This window comes from Triturus cristatus, chromosome 7 (assembly GCF_964204655.1).
Source record: "Triturus cristatus chromosome 7, aTriCri1.1, whole genome shotgun sequence".
Lineage (NCBI taxonomy): Eukaryota > Metazoa > Chordata > Amphibia > Caudata > Salamandridae > Triturus > Triturus cristatus.
In genome coordinates, this window is record NC_140590.1 from 171,586,289 (window position 1) to 171,610,339 (window position 24,051).

At 42.3% G+C, this 24,051-nt stretch overlaps 1 protein-coding gene across 1 annotated transcript in view; it reads left to right on the forward strand.

Annotated features, from left to right (window-relative positions):
• Positions 1-3,083: 3,083 nt before the first annotated feature.
• LOC146809146 (IgGFc-binding protein-like) overlaps positions 3,084-24,051 on the forward strand; it is a 790,095-nt gene continuing 769,127 nt past the window's right edge. The window contains exon 1 of the mRNA XM_085614833.1: positions 3,084-3,111. Within this exon, the coding sequence (XP_085470959.1) occupies positions 3,084-3,111 (28 nt within the window). The remainder of the gene's footprint in view (positions 3,112-24,051) is intronic.

Below are 24,051 nucleotides of genomic sequence, written 5' to 3' on the forward strand. Positions count from 1 at the left end.
CCAATAGAGCCCCAACGTTCTCATTTTGCACTACAGCATTACAGCCTGTTACTGGGGGCTATACCAGCTGGTAAGGGCCCTCTCTCCCAGTTATAGACCTAAGCCACAAACGAGGGCCTTCAAACAGTGCAAGCGCCTTTACAGATCAGTGCACCCTGACCGATAAGGGCTAAAACACTACTGGAACATTCCACCGTCTGAGGATAGAAGAACGTTTTAAATGACACAGGCGGAAACAGAACGGAATGTTGGTGCATGGGGTCCATATCCTCTGTTAAAAGATATGAAAACGTATATGTGCCGATATACAAGTCATTACAACGCTATAAAGTGGTAATCAGATGAGTCACCTGACATTACTGTCATTTCATTCAAAGCGCTTCGTTCACGAGCTTTGGGAACAAAGTTGCTCTTATACTTTCGCTTTGTGGGCCTGACTCCCTCCCCTGGCACCGACCCCCCCACCAAGGGTTAATTGTACGGATCAAATCGATTCTGAGGTTTCCCAATCCATGCTTTTACCCTGAGGTCTACCCGCAGGACCGTGTCACACTTGAATGCTGCCGCCCTGTCTGTCTGTCTCTTTGCTGCCTCTTTCCATTCTCCATGTTGTCCTTAAATGGCCTAGCCACGCGCCAGGCCTGGAAGTGACCGGGGCACTCCCAGTTTAGCGTGCTGACTTTCACCAGACCCACTAGCCTCTCGGCGGGAAGGGCCTCGCATGTCGGGAACCCCCCAATATCCGAGGGGGCACATCTTAGACACACTGCCCCAGAAAGCTTGGGGGCAGGCAGGCTCCCTCTCCCTAAATTTCCTCTCTTAGGCTTTGGTGAAGTGTCAGACAAGTGAAATGCAGGCACCAGCTCTGAACATGGGGTGCATGTGAAGGTGGGGGCTAGCGCTGCAAGCCTGCAGGCGAACTTTCTCTGTGGGAGTTGGGTGAGAGGCGCTATGTGGAGAGGCTTGGGTTCCTTAGATACTCTATGCCTGTGACCCTTTAAGTGCAGAAAAGGTAACAGGAAACATCCAAACTATAAGGCGGTTAGAGAAAATCTACTATTGAATGTATTGTGTCTAAAATGTGCCTTCCGGTCTTGGAATATCATCCGTGATCTTAAACAGGCAACACTCGTGTATTTTTGTCCTTGCTTAAGTTGTCTTTCCTTTTGCTCACAGCATTAAAATCACAAACGCAGTCATGAAAGTGAAAGAGGACCGCGCTGCAGCCGATCTCTTGTCTTTATGGGGCCATTTGTTAGAAACACAGGGCCCCATAAAGATAAGAAATTGCTTACGACAGACGCAAAGCAGGCTAGCCAGTCCAAGTGGGCCGGCACAAAAATCCAAAGGAAGGCAACACAGATAGCTTATTTCCAATGGCTGGCCATCGTTTAGCATAAACAGTGACGCCAGCCAATGGAAATAAGCGGCGGGGCTTAAAGCCCTTTTCTAAAACTACTCATTTGCATAAAAACTCGCCGAGCGAGCTGAGCATGTGCGCAGCAACGCTAGGCGAGACCTAATAATCACTGAAGTATGGCCTAATATACATACAAACGTTGCAGAACAAAGATACAAACGTTGCAAAAAAAAGAAATAGGGGCATGTACAATTTACTCTGAATGTGTGGATGCGAAGCACGATTGGGTATTTTCAACACAGTGAAAAATTAACATTGCCATATTAACAGAACACCGCTCCTCCAGAGGAAGCATGGGATTGTAGACATTTGAGTCTTGCTGTTTGTCCTCTTTCATAGTTCCCAGCAGGCTGTAATGAAGAATGACTGTTGCAAAACCCATTTGTCAAGTTTTTAATGTGTTGCACCCAATCCGGAGACACCAGACCCTCCAATAAAGAAGCATTAATAAATCAAATACCCTTGTAGGGCCGCAGGCTGACATCTGCAAAATGTTGCGAAGGTAAGGCTTATTTTATGATGGGTGTAAGGCTCGTGGTGGCTAGAGTCTCGCAAATGGAATGCAAACAAACCCGGGGCCCAGGTCCCTGAATAAAAGCAGTCCCCACTGCCGAGAATTGAAGAGAGAACATAACTGAATTCAACCAGAGGTCAAATTGGGGAATAAAAGTAGGGGAACTCTGGGCAGAGAATCAAAGGGCGGGAATAACCCAAGGATTGGGCCAGTGGACGAAGTCAGAGGTGTAGCTAGAAAGAGAAGGCCATCCCAATTTCTAGTATTTGTTTAGCATTTCACTGACCAGTTACAGCTTATTACATTATTTAATCCAACCAATGGATGCATACGTTTATTAAAGGTTTAATATGAGTTATTGGCATTAAAATACATTCACAAAGTGGGATGCATTTCCAATAACAGAATGTCACACATACGCCCAAAAGTAGAATCACAAGCTATCTGTCTCTGAGCCATGCAGTTTGTCACCAGAACCTCTCTTGCCCTTTTCCACAAGAGCAATTCAAACATGAATGGCAAAATATCCTAGTTTGCAAATGCATTCCACATAATCATGGCTCTGCCATATTTGCCACATAATACATCATCTGCTGCATAATTTGACGATTATAACTAATAAATTGTTTGTAGCTCAGATGAATCAAAAGTCACCAAAAAATGTGACTTGTGTTGCTGCGAAGTGGAGGGCCCTTTGCAAAGATTGACTGGTCACCGCTTCATTGGTATATTGCACTGGTACTAATAGTACTAATGAGGCAAAATCTTTGCAAAGACTGTTAGCATGTGTAAAAAGTTAAAATAATAAAGTATCAGAAAATATACTTCATTACGCTGCAGCCGTTTTTTTGCTGCATAATTTAGTCAACACTGTGGCATAATTTTGTCCTCCATTGCTGTATACTTCCAGTGGCCGCAAAGCAGGCGGCACATGTTAAACGTGCTTGTGCATGAAGCAGAGAGACCATGAAGTTTGCAAACTTAGTTTGGTGTACCTGAAAATCCTCCATTGCTGATCCCTGGTGAGTTGCAGCCACTACTGCTGTAACAAGGCCAATGGAGGTACCAATGGGTGAGGCAGACTGGTTTCAAGGGTCCTGTGACCTCAGTGACAGTCACTGTTGCTCTAGGGTGTGCTGCTTCGTAGACATGCCCGCAAGACTGAAGGTGAACCTCAGTATGTATTATGGTGGACAGGCCTTCAAAGTTAACGCACACTTGTCAGCACTAGGGTCGACATGCTGGTGCTATGACACCAGAGCTTCCAAAGTCTTGCAGGGCCTTCTAAGGTCTAGCATGGGAATGTGCGCCCTCAGGAGAGTGTTCTGGTGGACTGGTTGTGAAGGCTGAACCTGGTTCCTCAGTTCCAAATTTGGCAGCTCTGGCCATAGCGCCACATCCTCTCCCCCAATGAACACTGAGAGAAACTCGCACTGCCTTCAGCTACAACCAAATTGTGCCATGCTATAAACACCTGGATGCGACTCAATTCAAATAATGCACTAGACAAGAGTAATATGTTGCCTAAAAAAAAAAGTAACAACATCCTGGAAAAAGCAAACACTCATAGGGAATAAGTAAAGCATGTGAAATGTAAGCAGGAACAACATGGTTACCTTAACGCTTTTACACTCATTATTCATAAATCAATGAGTGTTTTTGCTTAGAAAGTTAAGGACATGACTACAGGGCCTAGAAGTGAACCATTTCAATGTCCATTGCTTATATCCTTACAAAATGTAAGCAGTTTGGTTTATAAAGACCACATCCCTGGACGCAGATAAACTAAAGTAAGGAAAACAGCTGAAAATGTACACATTAATCGTTTTCCACTCTACACATTAACTAGGGATTGCAGTACCTTCAGGAATGCTGCACTTCCCCAACTAAGGAAAACACTGCTGTTCAAAGAAAGACGAGAAAACAAAAGTAGCGCTTCACTGGTAAACTCTGTAAAGTGGCGCTAAAGTGTGTGAGTGTGAATAAAACCAATCTGGCCACTTTGCGACCACTATTTAGTTATTTATTTGTTGTATTTTTAACCTTTATGTTCGCTCCATCCCGAGGCTGCACTTTGGAATAGAAATGGCAACAGCGTCTAATTTGGTACATAGTCAGGATGGATTATAGACATTTTAATTAAATTCTGAAAATTTGAAAAGGTGTTTTGTCTGATTCAGAAAGACCTTTCTATCGCGGAGTTCAGTTTAATGTATGTGAGTAAATCATTGTTTGGTATTTTCTTTAAGTGAAATTGCATTGGTAAAAATATTTACATCCACATAATGTTTCATATGGGCGTTGTTTTCTGACGTGAGCGAAAAAGGGTGTTCCATGACAGCGATGCCCAGGAAGGTTTGTTCACAACCACAATGCACTGCGTTTGTCGGGTGTTCACAAAGTTTTTCATGACCCACTCCTTAACTGTAGAAAAAACAACAAGAGAGAGAGCAAAGAACCACACTTAGTCCCCCTGGGCGATAAATATTAAACAACCAAAGAGTGTGTAATACAAGAAAAAAGGACAAAGAATTATATATATACACATATATATATATATATATATATATATATATATATATATATATATATGTATGTGTGACAAATCACTTGAATGTGATATAAGAACCCTCACTCACCAACCTGGTTGGTGACATGCTTCATCATAGGGTTCCACCAGAGATGCCTACTGCACCCCTGGTGTGCTTCAACGCTTAATTACAGCGGAGCTAGATGCTGGTTGTGTACCTATCAAAAAAATGTGTGATAAGTGAAAAAAGTTCAGGTTAAAAAGTGCAAACATTTTAACCAAGATAATTTTAATGGCGGAAATCCCGGGACTAAATAAAAACAGGTGAAATTGGATATTCCTCACTGGTTTAAGTTGACCAGATACATCCTACTCATTAATGGTTTAACCTTTTTGTTCGCTCCATCCCGAGGCTGCTCTTTGGAATAGAGATGGCTACACCGTCTAATTTGGTACATAGTCAGGATTGATTATAAACATTTTAATTAAATTCTGACAATTTGAAGAGGAGTTTAGTCCGATTCAGAAAGCCCTTTCTATCGCGGAGTTCAGTTTAATGTATGTGAGTGAATCGTCGTTTGGTATTTTCTTTAAGGTAAATTGCATTGGTAAAAATATTTACATCCACATAATGTTTCATATGGGCGTTTTTTTCTGACATGAGCGAAAAAGGGTGTTCCATGGCAGCGATGCCCAGGAAGGTTTGTTCACACCCACAATGCACTGCGTTTGTGGGTGTTCACAAAGTTTTCCATGACCCACTCCTTAACTGTAGAAAAAACAACAAGAGAGAGAGGGCAAAGAACCACACTTAGTCCCCCTGGGCGATAAATATTAAACAACCAAAGAGTGTGTAATACAAGAAAAAAGGACAAAGAATTATATATATATACACATATATATGTCCACAGAAAAAGGCGCGCTCCAGCAGCGTCAAACGGGCCACACCAACAGTGCTTGTAAATAGTTGTTTATTCAAAGATAAAACCAAGCAGGCATTACGCGTTTCGAGTCTAGCGACCCTTAATCATATGCCAATCGCCACAAAGACGGTGGGTTCGTTAGCTTTTTAAACGTAACTAATGAGACATCGAGAAAGGACAATTAATCCAGTTTAAAGGGACAGTTTCATTTCTTAAGTGTTTGTTCAAAGTTATACCAATAAACTTTACATTTAGTGCAACGAAAACCAGTACGGTCTCTCCAATATTCTCCAGGTTAATCCTTTATACCCTAGGTGGCATCATTCTCTGTTGATTTTCGTTGCTCATTTCATTTCATTATTCATTTTAATTTTCGGGACTCCATCTCCCACAATACCTCATGACTGTCCTCATTACTTTACTGGTTCCCAATGTCGATTTTGGCAAAATTTTCTTGACTAGACTGTGTTCCAAGAGCAAAACATGCTGTGAAAGAAAAAGTTCCATACCTCGGCCACAGTCTTTATCAGGAGAAATTTCACTACCACAGACTTCTTTGTCAGCTTGTAGTTCGTCTTTTCAATAAAAATAAGCACGAAGTGCATAGGAACATTCCTCTCGCAAATCCTGGCTGCTCAATCTGTTCACATCCAAAAATGAGGCGGGCCTTACACATCGGCCCTTCCAACAGCTTTTAGTTCATGTTCAGTGTCGCAGCCGGCGGGCATTTCAATTAAGCTTTCAGCTTCCACCATACCTCTGACAAAAGAAATGCCTCTGCCTTGCGGATTTGGGGCCCGGTTGAGGTGTGTCAGACACCTCTTTAACATCCACAGAAAAAGGCGCGCTCCAGCAGCGTCAAACGGGCCACACCAACAGTGCTTGTAAATAGTTGTTTATTCAAAGATAAAACCAAGCAGGCATTACGCGTTTCGAGTCTAGCGACCCTTAATCATATGCCAATCGCCACAAAGACGGTGGGTTCGTTAGCTTTTTAAACGTAACTAATGAGACATCGAGAAAGGACAATTAATCCAGTTTAAAGGGACAGTTTCATTTCTTAAGTGTTTGTTCAAAGTTATACCAATAAACTTTACATTTAGTGCAACGAAAACCAGTACGGTCTCTCCAATATTCTCCAGGTTAATCCTTTATACCCTAGGTGGCATCATTCTCTGTTGATTTTCGTTGCTCATTTCATTTCATTATTCATTTTAATTTTCGGGACTCCATCTCCCACAATACCTCATGACTGTCCTCATTACTTTACTGGTTCCCAATGTCGATTTTGGCAAAATTTTCTTGACTAGACTGTGTTCCAAGAGCAAAACATGCTGTGAAAGAAAAAGTTCCATACCTCGGCCACAGTCTTTATCAGGAGAAATTTCACTACCACAGACTTGTTTGTCAGCTTGTAGTTCGTCTTTTCAATAAAAATAAGCACGAAGTGCATAGGAACATTCCTCTCGCAAATCCTGGCTGCTCAATCTGTTCACATCCAAAAATGAGGCGGGCCTTACACATCGGCCCTTCCAACAGCTTTTAGTTCATGTTCAGTGTCGCAGCCGGCGGGCATTTCAATATATATGTATAGATATATATATTACCTACTGGCGGTCGCCAGTAGGTAGTTATACTTAGGACCACGTTTCCATAGGAAATCCGCAACATTCTATTTTGAATAACTTTGGTGCCGGTCGACGAATCCTCGCAAATTTTTCAAAATAGGTGGGGCGCTCCGCTCCGCTCCTACCCTGAAAGTCTCGGGGGGATTCGTCAAGCGGGGGCTGAGATAAAAGGGGGGTCCCAAAACGCGTTTTTCCCATGCATTTTTCCATAGGACCTTTAGACAGGGCTACAGCCCGAACGGCTGAACAGAATTTAATGAAATTTGGCAGAGAGGTAGTCCCCAGGTCAAGGAAGTGCCTTTTGTAGGTTTGGTGTAAATATGTTCAGTAGATTCTGAGAAAATAGCCTTTAAATCAATATATATATCTGTGGCAGCTTACGGTGCGCTTACCGTGCGCTTACAGTAAGCTTACCGTACGCGTACGGTGGCGTGCGCGAGCGCGATTCTGATTGGCTCTTAGTTCTTAGTAAACATTCGAATCGGTCGAAACCAGGAAGCGGCGGCCGCCATTTTCTCTCTCGCTTCCTGAGTAGGGCAGCAAAAACCAACCCCAAAAATGTGTAAAGAGGCAGTTTAATGAGATCCTAACCACCCAGCATTGATCCAGGGGTCCCCAAACCACCCCCAAGCCCAAAAAAAAAAATTTTTTTTTTTCGGAAAATCGCCGATTACGCTTACCGTACCGCGCACGGTAAAAAATAGTAAAAAAAAAAAAATTATCCACATTCTCCCCACCCCGTGTGCAAATGGTGCCGGAAGGGCACCATTTGTGCGTGGCTTATCATAGGTAGGAAGTTAACAAAGAATACATTTCACAAAGATGCGCAAAATATGTCCCCCATGTGCGCACGGTGCGCGGAGCGCATCGTGCGTACATGGCCCATCCCGCTTAACGTGGGCACGCGGTGCGCGCAGCGCACCGCGTGACCACTGTGCGTGCACGGAACTAACTGCGTAAAGTGGGCGCGCTGCGTTAACTGGGCGCGCACGCCACGAATGGCGTAACGTAACTTAGCATTTAAAAAACCTTGCAAATTCACTGAAAAAACCATAGGTTTCACACATGTTATAGTTAGCTGGACATTTTACTGATAAAAAACCAATGAAATTCCCCCGTTATAGTTACTGCAGGCAACTATAACTCACGCGACCGCAATCTTCTGCTGATGACATATGTGTCTTTATGAAAAAAAAAAATTTGTAATATATGTAAAGCTAAAATTTAATGGAAGAAGACATGGGCAAATAAGTGTCTAAATACAGTATTAGCATCAGCAGAGGATTGCGGTCGCGTGAGTTATAGTTGCCTGCAGTAACTATAACGGGGGAATTTCATTGTTTTTTTATCAGTAAAATGTCCAGCTAACTATAACATGTGTGAAACCTATGGTTTTTTCAGTGAATATATATATGTATGTGTGACAAATCACTCGAATTTGATATAAGAACCCTCACTCACCCACCTGGTTGGTGACATGCTTCATCATAGGGTTCCACCAGAGATGCCCACTGCACCCCTGGTGTGCTTCAACGCTTAATTACAGCGGAGCTAGATGCTGGTTGTGTACCTATCAAAAAAATGTGTGATAAGTGAAAAAAGTGCAGGTTAAAAAGTGCAAAGGTTTTAACCAAGATAATTTTAATGGCGGAAATCCCGGGACTAAATAAAAACAGGTGAAATTGGATATTCCTCACTGGTTTTAGTTGACCAGACACATCCTACTCATTAATGGTTTAACCTTTTTGTTCGCTCCATCCCGAGGCTGCACTTTGGAATAGAAATGGCTACAGCGTCTAATTTGATACATAGTCAGGATTGATTATAAACATTTTAATTAAATTCTGACAATTTGAAGAGGAGTTTAGTCCGATTCAGAAAGCCCTTTCTATGGCGGAGTTCAGTTTAATGTATGTGAGTAAATCGTCGTTTGGTATTTTCTTTAAGTTAAATTGCATTGGTAAAAATATTTACATCCACATAATGTTTCATATGGGTGTTTTTTTCTGACGTGAGCGAAAAAGGGTGTTCAATGGCAGCGATGCCCAGGAAGGTTTGTTCACACCCACAATGCACTGCGTTTGTGGGTGTTCACAAAGTTTTCCATGACCCACTCCTTTACTGGACACAGGTGCACATAGACGTCTTTTGTGTGTAAATCAGTATCTCGAGTGGAATTGGAAATGGAAAACCATCTACAATGCTTTTTATTTGACATATAAGCAGTTAGCAAAATACCTCACATTTAGGTAGGTTTCTGGCTCATCCTACATGAAAAAGTGGAGAGTCCAAAGTAGATTACAGCTATATTTATTGCATTTCCATTGTTATTTTTCATTTGGTAAACTAATCTGCACAGTAGAAACGATGAATGAAGAAAAGTCCCAAATGGGCTGTTTGTCATCAACTGGTTTCCAAAGTGGTATTTCTTGCCGTAATTTAGCATAAAAATATGCCACCTTTAAAAAAAACTACTGACCACACAGGGCTTGATTTTAATTAGGTGGAGAGATAATCCCGGGTCGGGTACCACTCTGCCTGATTACAACAAACTTGATATTCCCACTCACAGTTTTCCCATGTGCGGCCCGAAGACCAGACATGATTATATCAGCTGGCAATTCCACCCAGTAAACCTCACAAGACTTTCGCTGCAACAGCAAACAACTTGTAGGTGTACTGTGCGCTTAGGGGGCCCCCCCCCGCGCGTGGGCCTTTGTTACGCCCCTGCGCCTGCCGCCTTGCATGTGATGGAACAAGGATGTCTTACCGGTCCTTTGGAATTGCTGCACTTGCTCTGCTCCAACTCGCCAATGACTCTGTTTTGGGTCCGGTCTTGGTTCCAGTCCTCCTGTCAGCCATTCCTCTTCCCAGCGATTCCTTCTCCTCTTGCCGTCAGAGGAGATTGAATGCTCGAGGGGGGCTGCTTGCCCCCTTCTTAATCCTCTCCACGGCTTGCGGCCTGCTCCCCTGATTAGGGAGGCCAAGTTCCACTTGGGGCGAACAATCGTGGTCGCCCCTTTTTTTTTTTTTTTTTTTTTTTTTTTTTTTTTGCGCCCCGGAGGGTGGGTGGGGAGGCTTCCTGCCTCCGAGCGGTGTTTGGCCCAGGCCTCCATTGGGTCCAAACGCCTTCCCTGGCCCAGGCTCCAATTTGAGGTGTTCGGCAGGAATCAATTGATATATTGAGAAATTTCCTATGTATCTTTCCATGCAAAAGTCTGAAGGATTAGATCCATACAAAGTAAGGAAGTATACAAATTTACAGGAACATTCAAAAGCATGTCTATCAAAGAAAGTGTGCCAACACAGCTTTCATCATCTCAGAATGTTAGCTGCTCACCACTTCAGAAGGTGAAATTTAGTTATGAGGCTTTTACTATGTTAAAACTCCTGCCTTATGTTTAGGAGAAATTAATTGAGCTCCTTTGCGTGGTACATTAACAAAATGTTTATGATGATGTTCAGTTTCATTTCTTTGGTCCTGAAGATGAGTCTAGGGAAAATACAGAGTTGGTATGTGGGGGTATAGAGGAACAGGACACAGGTATTAGTGTTGATAGCTGTACAGAAGATATTAGGAAGTCTAACAGAGTTTCCTCTGAAAAACCAAACTGTGTATGTATTTGTTGTCAACGTACTCACTACAAAAGCCAAAATTACAATGTTGTTGTATTCTCAAAAACTGAACAGGAGAAGAGCAAGAATTTGCTGTTTATTTATTTGTAAAGGAACGGTTTGCGTTGTACACACAACGATTATATGTAAGGACTGCTATAATAAGTTAGAGAAAAACAAAATGCCTGCTAGAGCAGTACATAACAAGTTAGAATCAGTATCAGTCCACAAGAACTGCAAGATTTAAATGTTTATGAATCAAATTGCATACAATATGTACACCCATTTCAGGCTATTATTCGAATGGAGCCAAAGACAGAGAATCTGCCACCAACTGACCTTCAGAAAGGCCCTAAAGGAATTTACTTTAAATCATTCTCAGATCAAAATCGCTTTTCTGGATGTAGAAATCTATCCATCTGATAATGGTTTGGCTACCACCTTGTTCAAAAAGACAACTGATCGAAACAAGACCCTACACTTCTCAAGTTACCATCCGAGAAACTTACGCGAAAATCTGCCTTATGGACAATTCCTGCGCATAAGACGAAACTGCCAATTTAAAGACGAATATATGTCTCATGCAACCACACTGTTTGAAAACTTTAAAAAAAGAGGATACCCCAAAAACTCTTAAAAAGATCAATGAAAAGAGCTTGGTGGACCCCGAGGGAAGAACTACTAAAAAAGACTGAGAGGCAACCACTACAAAGGATTGTCTGCGTCTCTACATTTTGTCCTAACTCAAACCTATTGAAAAAATGCATCTCACAAAACTGGCACTTGATTAAAAATCTTGATGCTTCTTTTAATCAAAATCCACTGTTTGCATTTAAAAAAGACCGTAATATTGCCAACCAAATTGTTCGAGCAGCAATGCCTCAAAATAAACCAACTACTGTACGGGACTATGTAGTACTCCAACCAATTCAAGGCCACCACAAATGCGGCACCTGCATCTGCTGTGATTCCACATTAGAAGGAGATCTTTTCGAACATAACTCCATTTACTGGAAACATGAATCGTTTACCAATTGTAAAAGCAAATCAGTCGTGTATGCAATACGTTGCCCTTGCAACCTCCTATACATAGGAAAAACCAGTCAAGAAATCAGAATCAGAGTGTCCCAACACAAATCCCGGATTAACAAAAATGTACTAACAGCTCCATTGGTCAATCATTGGCGAAATAAAAACCATCTAATCACTGATTTAAAATGGACAGTTATTGCAAAAGTAGTACGAGACGCAAGAGGTGGCGACCTGGAACAGAAACTCTCTAGGACAGAAGCTATGCTAATCCTTAAATTCAATACTGCCACTAATGGTCTCAACGAACTCTCTGAACTTTACAACCTAAATTAAAACTCCATTGTAACTAACCGGAGACAAGCACCTTTTATGAAGTAAATCATAGGTAGTAACTAGTTTTACTAATCCTTGCACATCTTGCGGATATCTCTTAACTGCTCCACTTTGCTTACATCCTACTTCTTCCCATCAATTGCATTCGCTAGCAACCACTTAAGCTCAAGCACGTGCTTCCACAAGCATTCCATCAGATTTATACAGTCCACGGACTCATAATATATATTTCTTTATTTTTATTTTTTTCCATCTATTCATCATCTGTTTTAAATCTATTTTCCATTAAGAGAATGTTATTTAACTTGGCAAACATGAACTCAGCTAAGAGTGTGCCTTCAACGCTACAAAGAAGTCTTCTCTTTATGTCTAAACCATGAGAACCAATTAAAAGACAACCAAGTACACCGACGCAACATACGTCAGCACTAGCAAGACTGGAAACGTTGACGAAAGCGACCGACAAACGCAGGTATGCCCCGCTGCCACATCTTCGCAGTAATGAAGACGAGGTCACGATTTCCCTAGCTAATCTGAGTTTTAATCCTTTGTAGCGCCGACGAGAACTCAAAACGGTGACAACCCGATCAACAAAACTCAGCGCACAGAATAGACGCGCCCCCAATCGGCCGCACACTAAGGTAATCAATTCAATTCTTTCCAAACAATGCCGTTTTTCCGACTATGTGCTCGTCAACATACTAAAAAGACTTTCATGCTCTATACCCAGCAATGAAGTGAGGATTACTTCATCTCACCAGATACAACCGTCCCCCTTCCGCTTCTACACCGAAAACTTGATGTGAAAAGAAAGCCATTTCTCAAATTAAGCTCAAATCTATGATTGAGACTCTAATGGATGTTATTACACCTCCTCTTTCACTCTTTTCTACCCAGGTTTCTCCCCTATTTCAAAACGCTCGTCTCCATTCAAACCAAGGTAACTTTATTAATACAGAAACTAACAATCTGTTCAAAGAGGTACAGGGGCCCCTTCTGTTACTGATACAGGCTTCTCCTTCCTCACTCTACAGGTCCTGATGAGAGGCCCAGCTAATCAAGGGTCTCGAAACGCGTAGACCTTGTATAAAGACCACAAGAACCTGACAACTTTGTAAATAAGAATCATTCATAGATATATATGTTTTTTTGAATGCTCCATTTCTGTGGTCCAAACAGAAAAGATTGTAAAATACGTTTGTTAATGTGTTAATTTCCTGATCTAAAAGCCTGCGTGATTGTATGATTGGACAAGATTGTTTGGTATGCGAGAATAGTATGTTAGTTGTGAGTGAATAATCGGTGTGGTGTAACTATTACAAACTCTTTTTTTTATTATGATTCCCCTTTTTTTTTAAATTGCTTCGACAATAGGAAGGGTCAAAGTTCTAAAAGAAAATTATTACAATACTGATTAATTCAAGCAAAAGACAAGTCTTTGACACTTTTTGTTTCATCCTCAAAATGTGTCCTCTTAAATAAAATGGAGTTTAAAGATTTAGCGCAGTACTAGCAGTGTTACCGTTCAATCTAATAGAGGCTCAGCTTTACTGCCTCCAGCCTACCTCCAGTTTTGGTCACGGCTAAAGGAAGAGTTGTGCACTTACCTTTGGAATTTAAACAGAATATTGAAACTGTTGGTATACACAGAGATGATCATGAACCACTTATCATTCTAGTAAATAGTGTGCCTACCAAGAACAAAAATACCTGCTAAGAATTAGTGGATATCAGTAAAAAAAAAAAGCGACATTATACTTGGTACAAAATAAAATGTATCATAAAAATGTTGATGTTGTTCAAGATGTATAATATACAGAAGATGGAACATTGCCATCAAGTGGACAGATTGAAAAAGTGGATCGATCCAGTTCAGAAGAGATCTACCAACACTATAGCATCCATTCTCTGCATTCTAAAGAAGTCATTGGTGATGCTATATATCTCTATCAAATAAAGCAAGTAAAAGGAGCTTCCATGAGTGTGTGGGAGTAAAGATTAGAAGTGTGCTGTTTTCCGCAACTGTTTTCCACTGGAGGAGGGGGCCAGTTTGATGATCTTCTTGTACAGATGCCAGCAGCTGAATTCCAGTCAATCAGATTCTACTCAGAGGATACAAGATTTCAGCAGTTTACTTCCTACATATTCCCTCTTCTGTTTGAGAGTGACTTGTCTGGACTTTCATATGATGGTAACTATATAATGAAGGCTTGACACAGCAGAGGGCAGGATTTCTGATCTGGAGAACGGTTGGTTCAGTCCAGACGACCAAACAGCTTGCGAACACGGAAAAACTCCTAAAGACGGTTGCAATGGAAACCGAAGACTAAGAAGCCAAAAGCAGATGCAATAGCATTTATATTTTGTCCATTCCAGAGTCCATGAACACAGGCTGTCTTGATGAATTAGTAGAACAACTCCTGACCCATTTATTAGGGTGGGACTCCTTCAATCCCACGTTCGTGATTGAGAGAGCTTATTATACTCTGAGGCCAAGCCTGAACTTGGGCTGCCCTCAATGTCCGCTCATTGCCCAGCTGCTGAACATCTGGGACAGAGACACAGCACTGCACCTGCTGATTAAAAAAAAGGCCCCTTCAGTTGGCAAGGGTCAACAATCTCTCTATACCCAGACTTCACAACCATGGTCCAGGATCCCCTCTACAAAAACATTGGATTAAAGCTACGCTCTACAACCTGGGCCTTAAATATGGGATGCTATACCCAGCACACATGAGAGTGGAAGTTTACGGCCGATCACGAATTTACAAAACCCTGACAGTGGTGCAGAAGTTTTGCTGAATATTTTCTGTAGTACAGGGGTCACACTAGCGACATCTCCAGACCAGTTGTCTCTGGATTCAAACTCTGGTGCTAGCGTGGAGCTTTTTTCTGCAAGCTAATAATTTCCCACTTGCTCAGCTCAGAAGCCGTGCCACTGTGATGCACCACACAGAATCATGAAAACTGCAGGATCCCTACTGTATCAGCTAAGACTAAATAGCCTAGTGCATGGCATGTAGTACTGTGCATTGACATTATTTTTCCTTTACAGGGAGTGCTAGGTGCGCTGTTGTGTGCAGATTTAGATTCCGGATATAGGTTTCCCGAATTATGCCCTCATATAGGTGCAATTCACATTGCCCTTATTTGGACATAGAAATCCGGCCCTTATTTAGACATTGTCCATACAAACCAAATACAGGCATGGCCACCTACATCCGTGCTCTGATTTTTCAGTAAATGCTTATCACTTCTATATATTAGATAAACGAGGTGGATGTTTCTGTGGGTTGACAGCATATGAAGCATGAATAAGAACCATTTACAAAAGGGATATCCTAATACTAATATAATAGGGATTGTGTGCCTTAGAGTCACATAGTGGCTTAGAATCCCTTTCATCTCCCCCAGGTCCTTCTGTGCCATCTGGTGTTGGTTTCTCAACCTAGTTCTGTTTTATGTCCTGCCTTTTCCGGGTTGTTTTTTTACTCCTGAGCTTCATCTTGGCCATGATCTAACTAGTTCTATTCACCCTGAACTAAGTGTTCCTGGGTCTAGTCCTCCCACACCCATGTCATCCTGGCCCTGCTCCTCGCCCATCCTTGTAATACCCCTTTCTGCACCTCCTTATCCTGGTACTCCTGACCCTCACCCTGATTCTGCTTGTCTGCTGGGTGCTTCTCCACCTAATCCTGGTGTCCTCATTCTGCTAGATCTGGTGCTTCTAGTCTTCCTAGTTTGGGTCATTTGGATGTCTCTTGCTCTGGTTCCTGTCTTTGTGATCCACCTACTACTAGGCCAACTGGTTATGGTCCTCCTTAATAAGTCCTCAGGCTGGGTCTGTTATACGGTTCCTATGAATTAAGTAGGAATGTGTATCTGGACAACATAAACGTCAGAATATTGTCTCACATATCACCAAAAAATTGTGACCTAATTCCTAGCTAGCTCACAGGGCCCCATCTGAACCCTTAAACTTACCAGAGTACCAGATGGTATTATCGACCTCGAACATGACCACTCTTGATTCCCTAAAAAAATTGTGGAAACAAACCTACACTTTTGTTGTTTACTTTTGCATGTCCAAATAAAACACTAGAGAGATACACATTAGCTTTTTAAACATTTATTGAAACAATTCTATTCTTGTATAAAGAGATTGTGCCGAAATTACCAGGCAAAAAAGCAAAGTTTTTTAAATTGTTTGACAAGAATGGTGAAAAGGTTAAACAGTTCAACTATTATACAATGAATGTCATTATATGATCATACTAGTATACTCCTAGCTAACACTAAGTACACTATCAAGAGCCTAGTGTGAGTACCCTGTGCAAGATACCTTTGGATAGCCTTGCCCCACATACCGGAGTGTGATGTATCAGGAAACTGAAAGAGGTCAGAGTCAGCAGAACGGCATCTCAGCCACAATGCATCACCTTGCAGCACAATCCCAGCAGTAGTGTCTCTCCGACAAATGTAATGCAGAGGCTGTTTATATAATAAAAGCACTGTTCCAATCACACTGTGTCAAAGGTGCAGAGCTGATGCAATGGTGTGTCTGAAGCATTGAAAGTGTCTTCAACCAGGCAACCAAATGCAAGGGAAGTGTATTCCATGTGCCTAGCTTGGACAAAGTGTACAAGCAACATGATTATGATGTTTACTAAGAAATAAACTGCATGAGGAATTGCTTCTCAGTACATTATCGTGTAAGTGTAAAACATGTAAAAAGTCACCACTGAAAAAAGATGTCAAGCTAAAATGTGAAGCTAAAATGGAGAAAAAGAGTGGGCCCTATTGCACCCCACCATTGACCTGTTTATTGTGGTCTTGGTATGGTCACATTGGTCTGGTTGCCCATGCTCCCCTGATCCTCGTCAACCTTATCCTGATACCCTTGTTCCTGGTCCTCCTGTTCCACTTGGTACTTCAGATACTGGTCTCCTTGGTTGTGCCCCCTCTGGTCTTCCTAGCCCTGGTCTTGGTGCTGATCATTCTTATTCTATCTCAAATCTGGCCCCTGATATAATGCCCTAGTATGACTGCTCCGGCCCTGACTAGTTCCTCTTGTGCTCCTCCAGTTGTCATGATGTTGGTTGCCCTTTTCCTCCTGATCCTTCACATCCTGATTCCACACTAACTTTTCCACTTACACTAAATGCTCCTTGTTCAGGTCATCCTGTTCTTGGCCGCCCTGCTTGGCCATCCTTGATCCTGTCATCCTGGCCATCTTTACCCTGGTCCTCCTTTTCTACCTCATACCTTCCTTGTCCTGGTATGTGAGATCCTGATACTCTTGGGCCTTTGTGATTTGATCTACCTTTTCTCCTTGCTATGGTACCCCTGGCCCTCCTTGCTCTGCTTTTGTCCTCTCTGGTTATTTGGCCATCACCTTCTTTTTCTCTAGGTCCTATGCTTCTAGACATCCTCACTCTCAGTCTGAGGTGCCTAGCTCTGGTCTTCCTATTCCTGGTCCTGACAGTTTTTGTTCTATTCCTTGTTTTATGCCCACTAGGCTTGATCCTTTGTTTATGAAACTTCTTGTTTGGGTCTTTGCATGACTAATCCTCTGGCTTCTGGGCTACCTTGCCATCCAGGTCCTTCCAGGCCTTTGGGGCCTCTACCAAGCCCCCCTTCTTCTAGCTCTTCCTCTCTGATCCTCTTGAACCTCGTTCCCTTGACCTGGTCATCCTAATCCTTCTCACCTTGCACATCCAATTCCTAGTATATCAGGTCCTGGTCTTGCTCATCCCTTCAGTTCACCTGGCTTCTCATTCCCTGGTCCTCTTAGGCCATTGCCTACATGGTTTGGATCCTCCAGATCCTCTTGGCACTGTGCCCTGTCCTTATGGTCTTTCTGGCAATGCACCCAATAGCGTGGGACTTCTTGGCCCTGGTTCTTTTTGTTTGTGTTCTTATGAGCCTCCTCATTTAGGTCCTGGCTCTCCTGAACATCCAGTTCCAGTCCCCTTAGTCATCTTGTTCCTGCTGTGACCTGGCCCTCCCGGGTGTGGCCATTCTTGTCCTGATATCCCTGAGCCTCCTTTTCCTCCTCCCCATTGTCCACTTAGTCTCTCTAGTCCATTGTTTTCCTGGTCATTTTAGAACTTTTTCTTCTTGCTCTGGTTGTCTGTGTCCCTGGTCTCACCTCCTTACCACTCCTGGCCATGGCTGTGCGTTTTTTGTCTTTTCTTGTCCTTCCTTTTGAGATTATTTTCCCATTGACCCTGATCTTCTTGGTCCTAATGTTTCTAGTTTGGTTTCACCTGGGCCTTGTTATCATGGACCTGGTTCACCAGCCATCCTGCTTGCTTTTTTGCCATCCTGGCCCTTGTTGGTGACACCAGTCTTGGTCCATTTGACTCTGTTATTTTCTGGTCCTCTGGGCTCTGGCATCTTTGTCCTGGTTATTCCTACCCTGAGCCTCCTAGGCCTGGTACTGAAGATCTTGGTCCATTTGGCCTTTCTCGTCCTGGTCACCTTAGTCTTTGTACTCCTGGTTTGGGTTGTCCTACCCTCCTGGTTCTGTTACTTGCGCTCTAAGTCCTACTGGTACCGTAGCCACTGACCCTTGCCCACTTGGTCCAAGTTTTCCTTGATCGGGTCCTCCTGAGTCTGGTCATTTTGGCCCTTGTTCTTCTGGCCATCCCTGTTTAGTTGCTTTGCCCTCTCCCACTTGGTAATCCATCCCATGGTCCTCTAGATCCTGAACCGCCTCATCCTGTTAGTCCTGTTTCAGTCCTCCTGGTCATGATCCTTTTAGTTCACCCAGTTCTCCTTGCTCTGAATGTCTGGTTCCCCTTGCTATTGAACCCCTTGGTCTTCCTGGTCCCTATCCTGCTTATCCTGGTACTTTTGCCCATTGCTGTCCAGGTCCTAGTCTTTGTAGTCCTCTTTAATCTGGACCTGATCCTGCTGGCCTAGTCCTCCTGCTCCTTGCCTTCATGGTTCTACAATAACCTGTCCTGGACCACTACAGATCATCAATGCCTTTCCTAGTGTTATTTTCCTTGACATCTGGTTAATGCTAACCTTATAACTTCTTGTCCATGTACTTTCTGCTCTGTCTGGTTTTAATTCTTGTGTACTCCTGGCAATAGTCCTTTGTATTCTGGCTCCCTTGTTTCTGGCTCCCCTGTTTCACTGGCTCCCATTCCTGGACCTTTTCACCCCCTCACCTAATTCTCATCCATTAGTCTGTGGGATCCTGCTCCCATGGTTTATCTTTTCACCTTGTTTTCCTGTTCCTAATCTTGCTGCTTCATGCGGTCCTGCTCTTTGTTCTGATACTACTGTATCCAGTCCTCATGTATCGAGTCTTCTAGCACTGGTCACTCTGGCCTTGGTTTCTCTAAACCTCTTAGTGCCTTGGTCCACCTGCCTGAATCTAGTCCTACTAGTTTGCATGTTTCACCTTGCTCTTGTCCCTCTGACTCTTGTTTCCTATATCAGGGGTTTCCTAGTACAGACCTTCTTCTCTCTTGCACTGGTCCTCCTAGTTCCCTTTGTTATGGTGCACCCTGATTCAGGTTTTCCTTGTCATCCTGCGTTTAGAATCCCCTTGAGTCGGACCCTCATAGACCGTCCATAAGTAGGCCAAAAAAGCCCAGCCTTCAATGAACATCAAAAAAAGGATCATGAACATTAAAAAAGGCAATGCACTCTCATGAATTAATAAAACATTTATGTAACCTGCACAAAAACGAAACTCATTCTTTGCAGACAGCCAAATACTCTAAGACTGAAGTGCAAAAGATCTGAGTACCATGTCCTGCAGCTCATAACATAGAAGTTGAATTCCTTCTTTTCTTTTAAATATTAAAATAACATAAATGTTTTTATTCAAAATTGATTTGACTGCCTCACACATGTTGCATTCCACATTACAAGATGGCAATCACCCTGCCATTGCTTGTGGTTACTTTTTTCTGTATGGCTAGCTAATTAAAGACCTCCATCCTATTTATCTGGCCACTGGTCAAATTGCACATCATCTCTACTGTTTAGCCTGTGGCCAGGTAAACAGCAGACATTTTGTACTGTTTTGCTAGTCGCTGGGTAAATAGCAGAGATTATGTTACTGTTTGACTGACGTCCGGGTGAATGGCCACTTCTATGTTTTTATTTCATACATTGTGAAACATCCACATTTGATGAAGATCCACTTCAGTTATTACCTGTGGCACATTATGATTTTGAAGATCTGATTACTTTTAAAATCTGGTTACAGACTGAATGACATGTGGTTAAAATGCACAGACTCGCCTGTAGGACAAATGCTCTTGTAAAACTTCAAAACTTCAAATAAGGAAACACAGACAATTGTCAAAATTCATAGGCAGCTTAAAACATAAGCAAAGCAGCATGTCCAATTTGCGAGACTTTCTTGGGGTTCCTTATACATGTAAACACAAAGGGTGTGTTAATACAGATCCAATCATCATACAGAAAAGGGGATTTATTTAGCATACATGATGAGTTACTAACCAGAGAATGCAAAAGTTACACAAGAATTAAGTAAGAAAAACATATTGTGATACAGGATTGCAGCCGGTTTGATGTCCACATGACCGGTCATTTAGACTGTTAAGTGTGTCAACAAACAAGAATTTACACAATACCTATCCGATCAATTAGAGACACTTGTCCTTAGCTATATATAGTCATTAACTTATGAAATTAGCAAGAGAAGCATAGCAACAGCTTGTCATGTACATTTGTGACTTGGTCATTTCTCAAGGCCTTCCAGTTACAGCCAAAGTACAGGTAGTTCAAATTCACTTGAAGGCCAACTGCTTGTTGACCTTCCACAAGTCTGCTTAAATTGAGTGTTACAAAATCGAACCTGAAAAAAAATGGATTTCACACTCACTTGGGGGTTGATATATATTTTGTCAGAAAGAGGTATTGCAGTCAGGGTGATGGAGTAATTAAATCCGTCACCATTACGGCACTTGTGCTTACCAAATTATGAACTGAGCACCAAGCAGGTGGTCACTTCTTAAAGTATTGAGAGGAATAATCGTCACAGCTGTTCCTGTCAATACTTTTTGGTGCAGGGCTCCATCAATATGATGAAGCCCTGGATCAACTGTTTTCTTTTTTATTTACAAGAGGAAAATCTTAAAGGGGGATTTTCTTTTTGAAAATAAAAACAAAAATGCTCCTTTCGCCATGGAAGTAATTTCCCATAGAGTGGGGAGCATTCTCTAGGGCATACTTATATGGGAATGGCAGAGCATGGTGTTAAGCACAAAATTAACGCCACACTTTGCCACTCCGAAAAAGTATCCTTGAGTTTTTCCTAGCGCTGGCGCTAAATTAAACTCCTTAGCACCAATGCAGGCACCCTTGCACATTAATGCAAGGGTGTCTATGTTGATGGAATGATTGTTTATGTGGAGGAAGGTGTTCCTTCCTGCACATAAACAATCTCAATTGGCGATTTGAAACTTCAATGTGTGCTGCATTGTGCAGCACACATAGAAGGTGCAAATCTTCATTTTTTAATGATTGTCAATGTGCAGGAAGGGTCACCTTCCTGCACAAAAACAATATTTCATGATGCTTTGCTGTTTCCATGTTGCTGCACAATGCAGCACACATAGAAACAGCAAAAACAAGGAGAAATAAAGCTTTTGCCATGGTAAGACGGTTTTCCCTGTTCTTAATTTTGGCACTGCCTCCTATTTACACCACTCTTGTAAATAGGGGGCAGCATTAAAAGCAATGGGTGTTGTGTCGGAACGCGCACTGCAGCACCCACTGACAACCCCTTTCAAGCTAAGTATAGAGTGAAAGGGTGCCTTATTTACAAAGCACGTTCATGGCTTAAAGCCGCCTTGTAAATAAGGCGAAGCCACTATCGCCTGTGTAATGCTGTTAAAAGTGGCGTTCCTGTGACAATAGGGGCTTGTAAATATGCCTCCCTGTTTTTTACTGCCCCTTGCCACTAGGATTTGCACCTAAATGTCCTCCCATCCAAATTGGGCAGACAAACATATAGCCAATTTTTGAAAGTCCTTAATCCGTCGGGACAGTTTGGCCATGGTGAGGAGGAGTAGCCTTGCCGTGGTCAAACTATGGTCCGTACGCTTTTACATTTGGCTGGTGAACCATAATTGTGACGGTAACTATACTCCGTCGCCCTAGTTTGCTTGGATGTTATTTGTACCATTAGCTTGATGGGTGTCATTTTTACCATGCCATATTTCACAATGGGGTTTATTTTTACTCTTCTGTTTGCGTTTGGTGGTACCCCCTGGCTTCTTTAGCCATTCATGGGAGCCCATGACTTGGCAGACTTAAATACTGCTATAGAAGAATTTGTTTATTTGCTTTTCTGTGTTACTTCAACTACGCTATCATGGTAAAGTTGTTAGTCTGTTTCTTTGCAAGCATTTATTGCTTTCAGTTTGGGTACTGAAAGTTGGTCACATGGGTTCTTTAGTATGTTTTGTGTTAGACCTGGCACCATTGGCATATGTCTTCCTTCCATTTTTTGCATTTACCTCCTGTGTTTTGCTGTGTGTTGGACTCTATTTTTGCTGGTCTAGATGCTTTGGGCACTTTGACACTGCTGTTCAGTGCCAAAGGGCAAGTGCTTCCTTTGTAAATTATTGTTATGGATTAGTGATTCCATGATTTGATTATTTTATTTACTTGTAAGACCCTAGTACAGTGCACTATGTGTGCCCAGGGCCTGTAAATCAAATGCTGCTGGTGGGCTTGCAGCACTGATTGTGCCACCCACAGAAGCAGCTTGTAAAATGTGACTCAGGCATGCTGATGGATACAGGCCCCAGCTAGGCCCGCAAAATACAAGGGTTCGCCCTCCTATGTATGAAAACTAGAAGGAAGTTGGCACGGAAACTGCAAATACAAAGACAGAGTTTATTAACCCTTAAGGGTGGTCCTACAACCTACACAACACTCTTCAGTATTGCATAGAGTAGCACACAGAACTTGCGTACACAGTCCCCTTTTATACACAACAGAGGGGCTCATAAGTGGGTGGATACAACATAGAGCAAAATACATTACCATTTATGGACATTTTCGATACAGGATCAATATATGGGCGGAATTAACAATTGCCTGAGCCCGCGAAAACATGGTCAAACAAGGACTAACTGATAACAGATGTGGTCAAGTCTGGGCATGCGCCAGACAGACAAAGGAGCTATTTATAGACTGTTACTAGGCAGATTACAAGAGCAACTAGCGAAGAGGTAGGACTCTTCTCGTGCAAAGCACGTGGAGACATGGCAATACAAAATGGAGTCCGGATATTGGTCAACATAAGACAAGAAACACGTTTTGACTGTAGAGAATGAATGTCTTCAGTGAATGCTTAATCATATCGCTGTTTTAGTTTTCAACAGACGACCCTTTCAGCATTTACTGAAGACATTCGGCTTATTAGGATAATCATCATATATATCAATTTTCATCATCTCTTCCACCTCCTTGTTTAAGTTTTTCTGATAAGTGACATTGGCAATAGCTTTCTTATCAGGAATACAAAATGACACACATAAAGAACAGACTAAGGGACCACACTGAACACAGATGCAGCAGGAAAACAGAACTGCTACAATAATACAGAGACCAGTTAAGACTTTCCATCCCCATGTAGTGATCAATGCCCAAAACCATCCAGAAAAGGTCCAAGTGCCATTTTCTGTATGAATCTCAGCTGCGATTTTATGCAATTTATTAATAGCGTTATAGACTGATGGCGTGTGGTCAGGAATAAATACACAACAACTACTTCCGATAATCCTACATGCTCCACCTCTGTCTGCTAACATAACATCCAATACCATACGATTCTGTAACGCAACAATTCTAGTGATTTGCAATTCTTCCATAAGATTCCCAAGAGCAGCAGCAGCTTGATTCGTTACAGCCTCTACAACTCTTGTTAATCGTCGAACCTTCCTACTATTTAGGGCAGCTCCAACAAAGAAGAACAATCCTAAGTTAAAATCAACATACTGCTGTAAGCTAGTGTCGGTTTGGTCAACATCATCAATAGATAGAGTACGTTT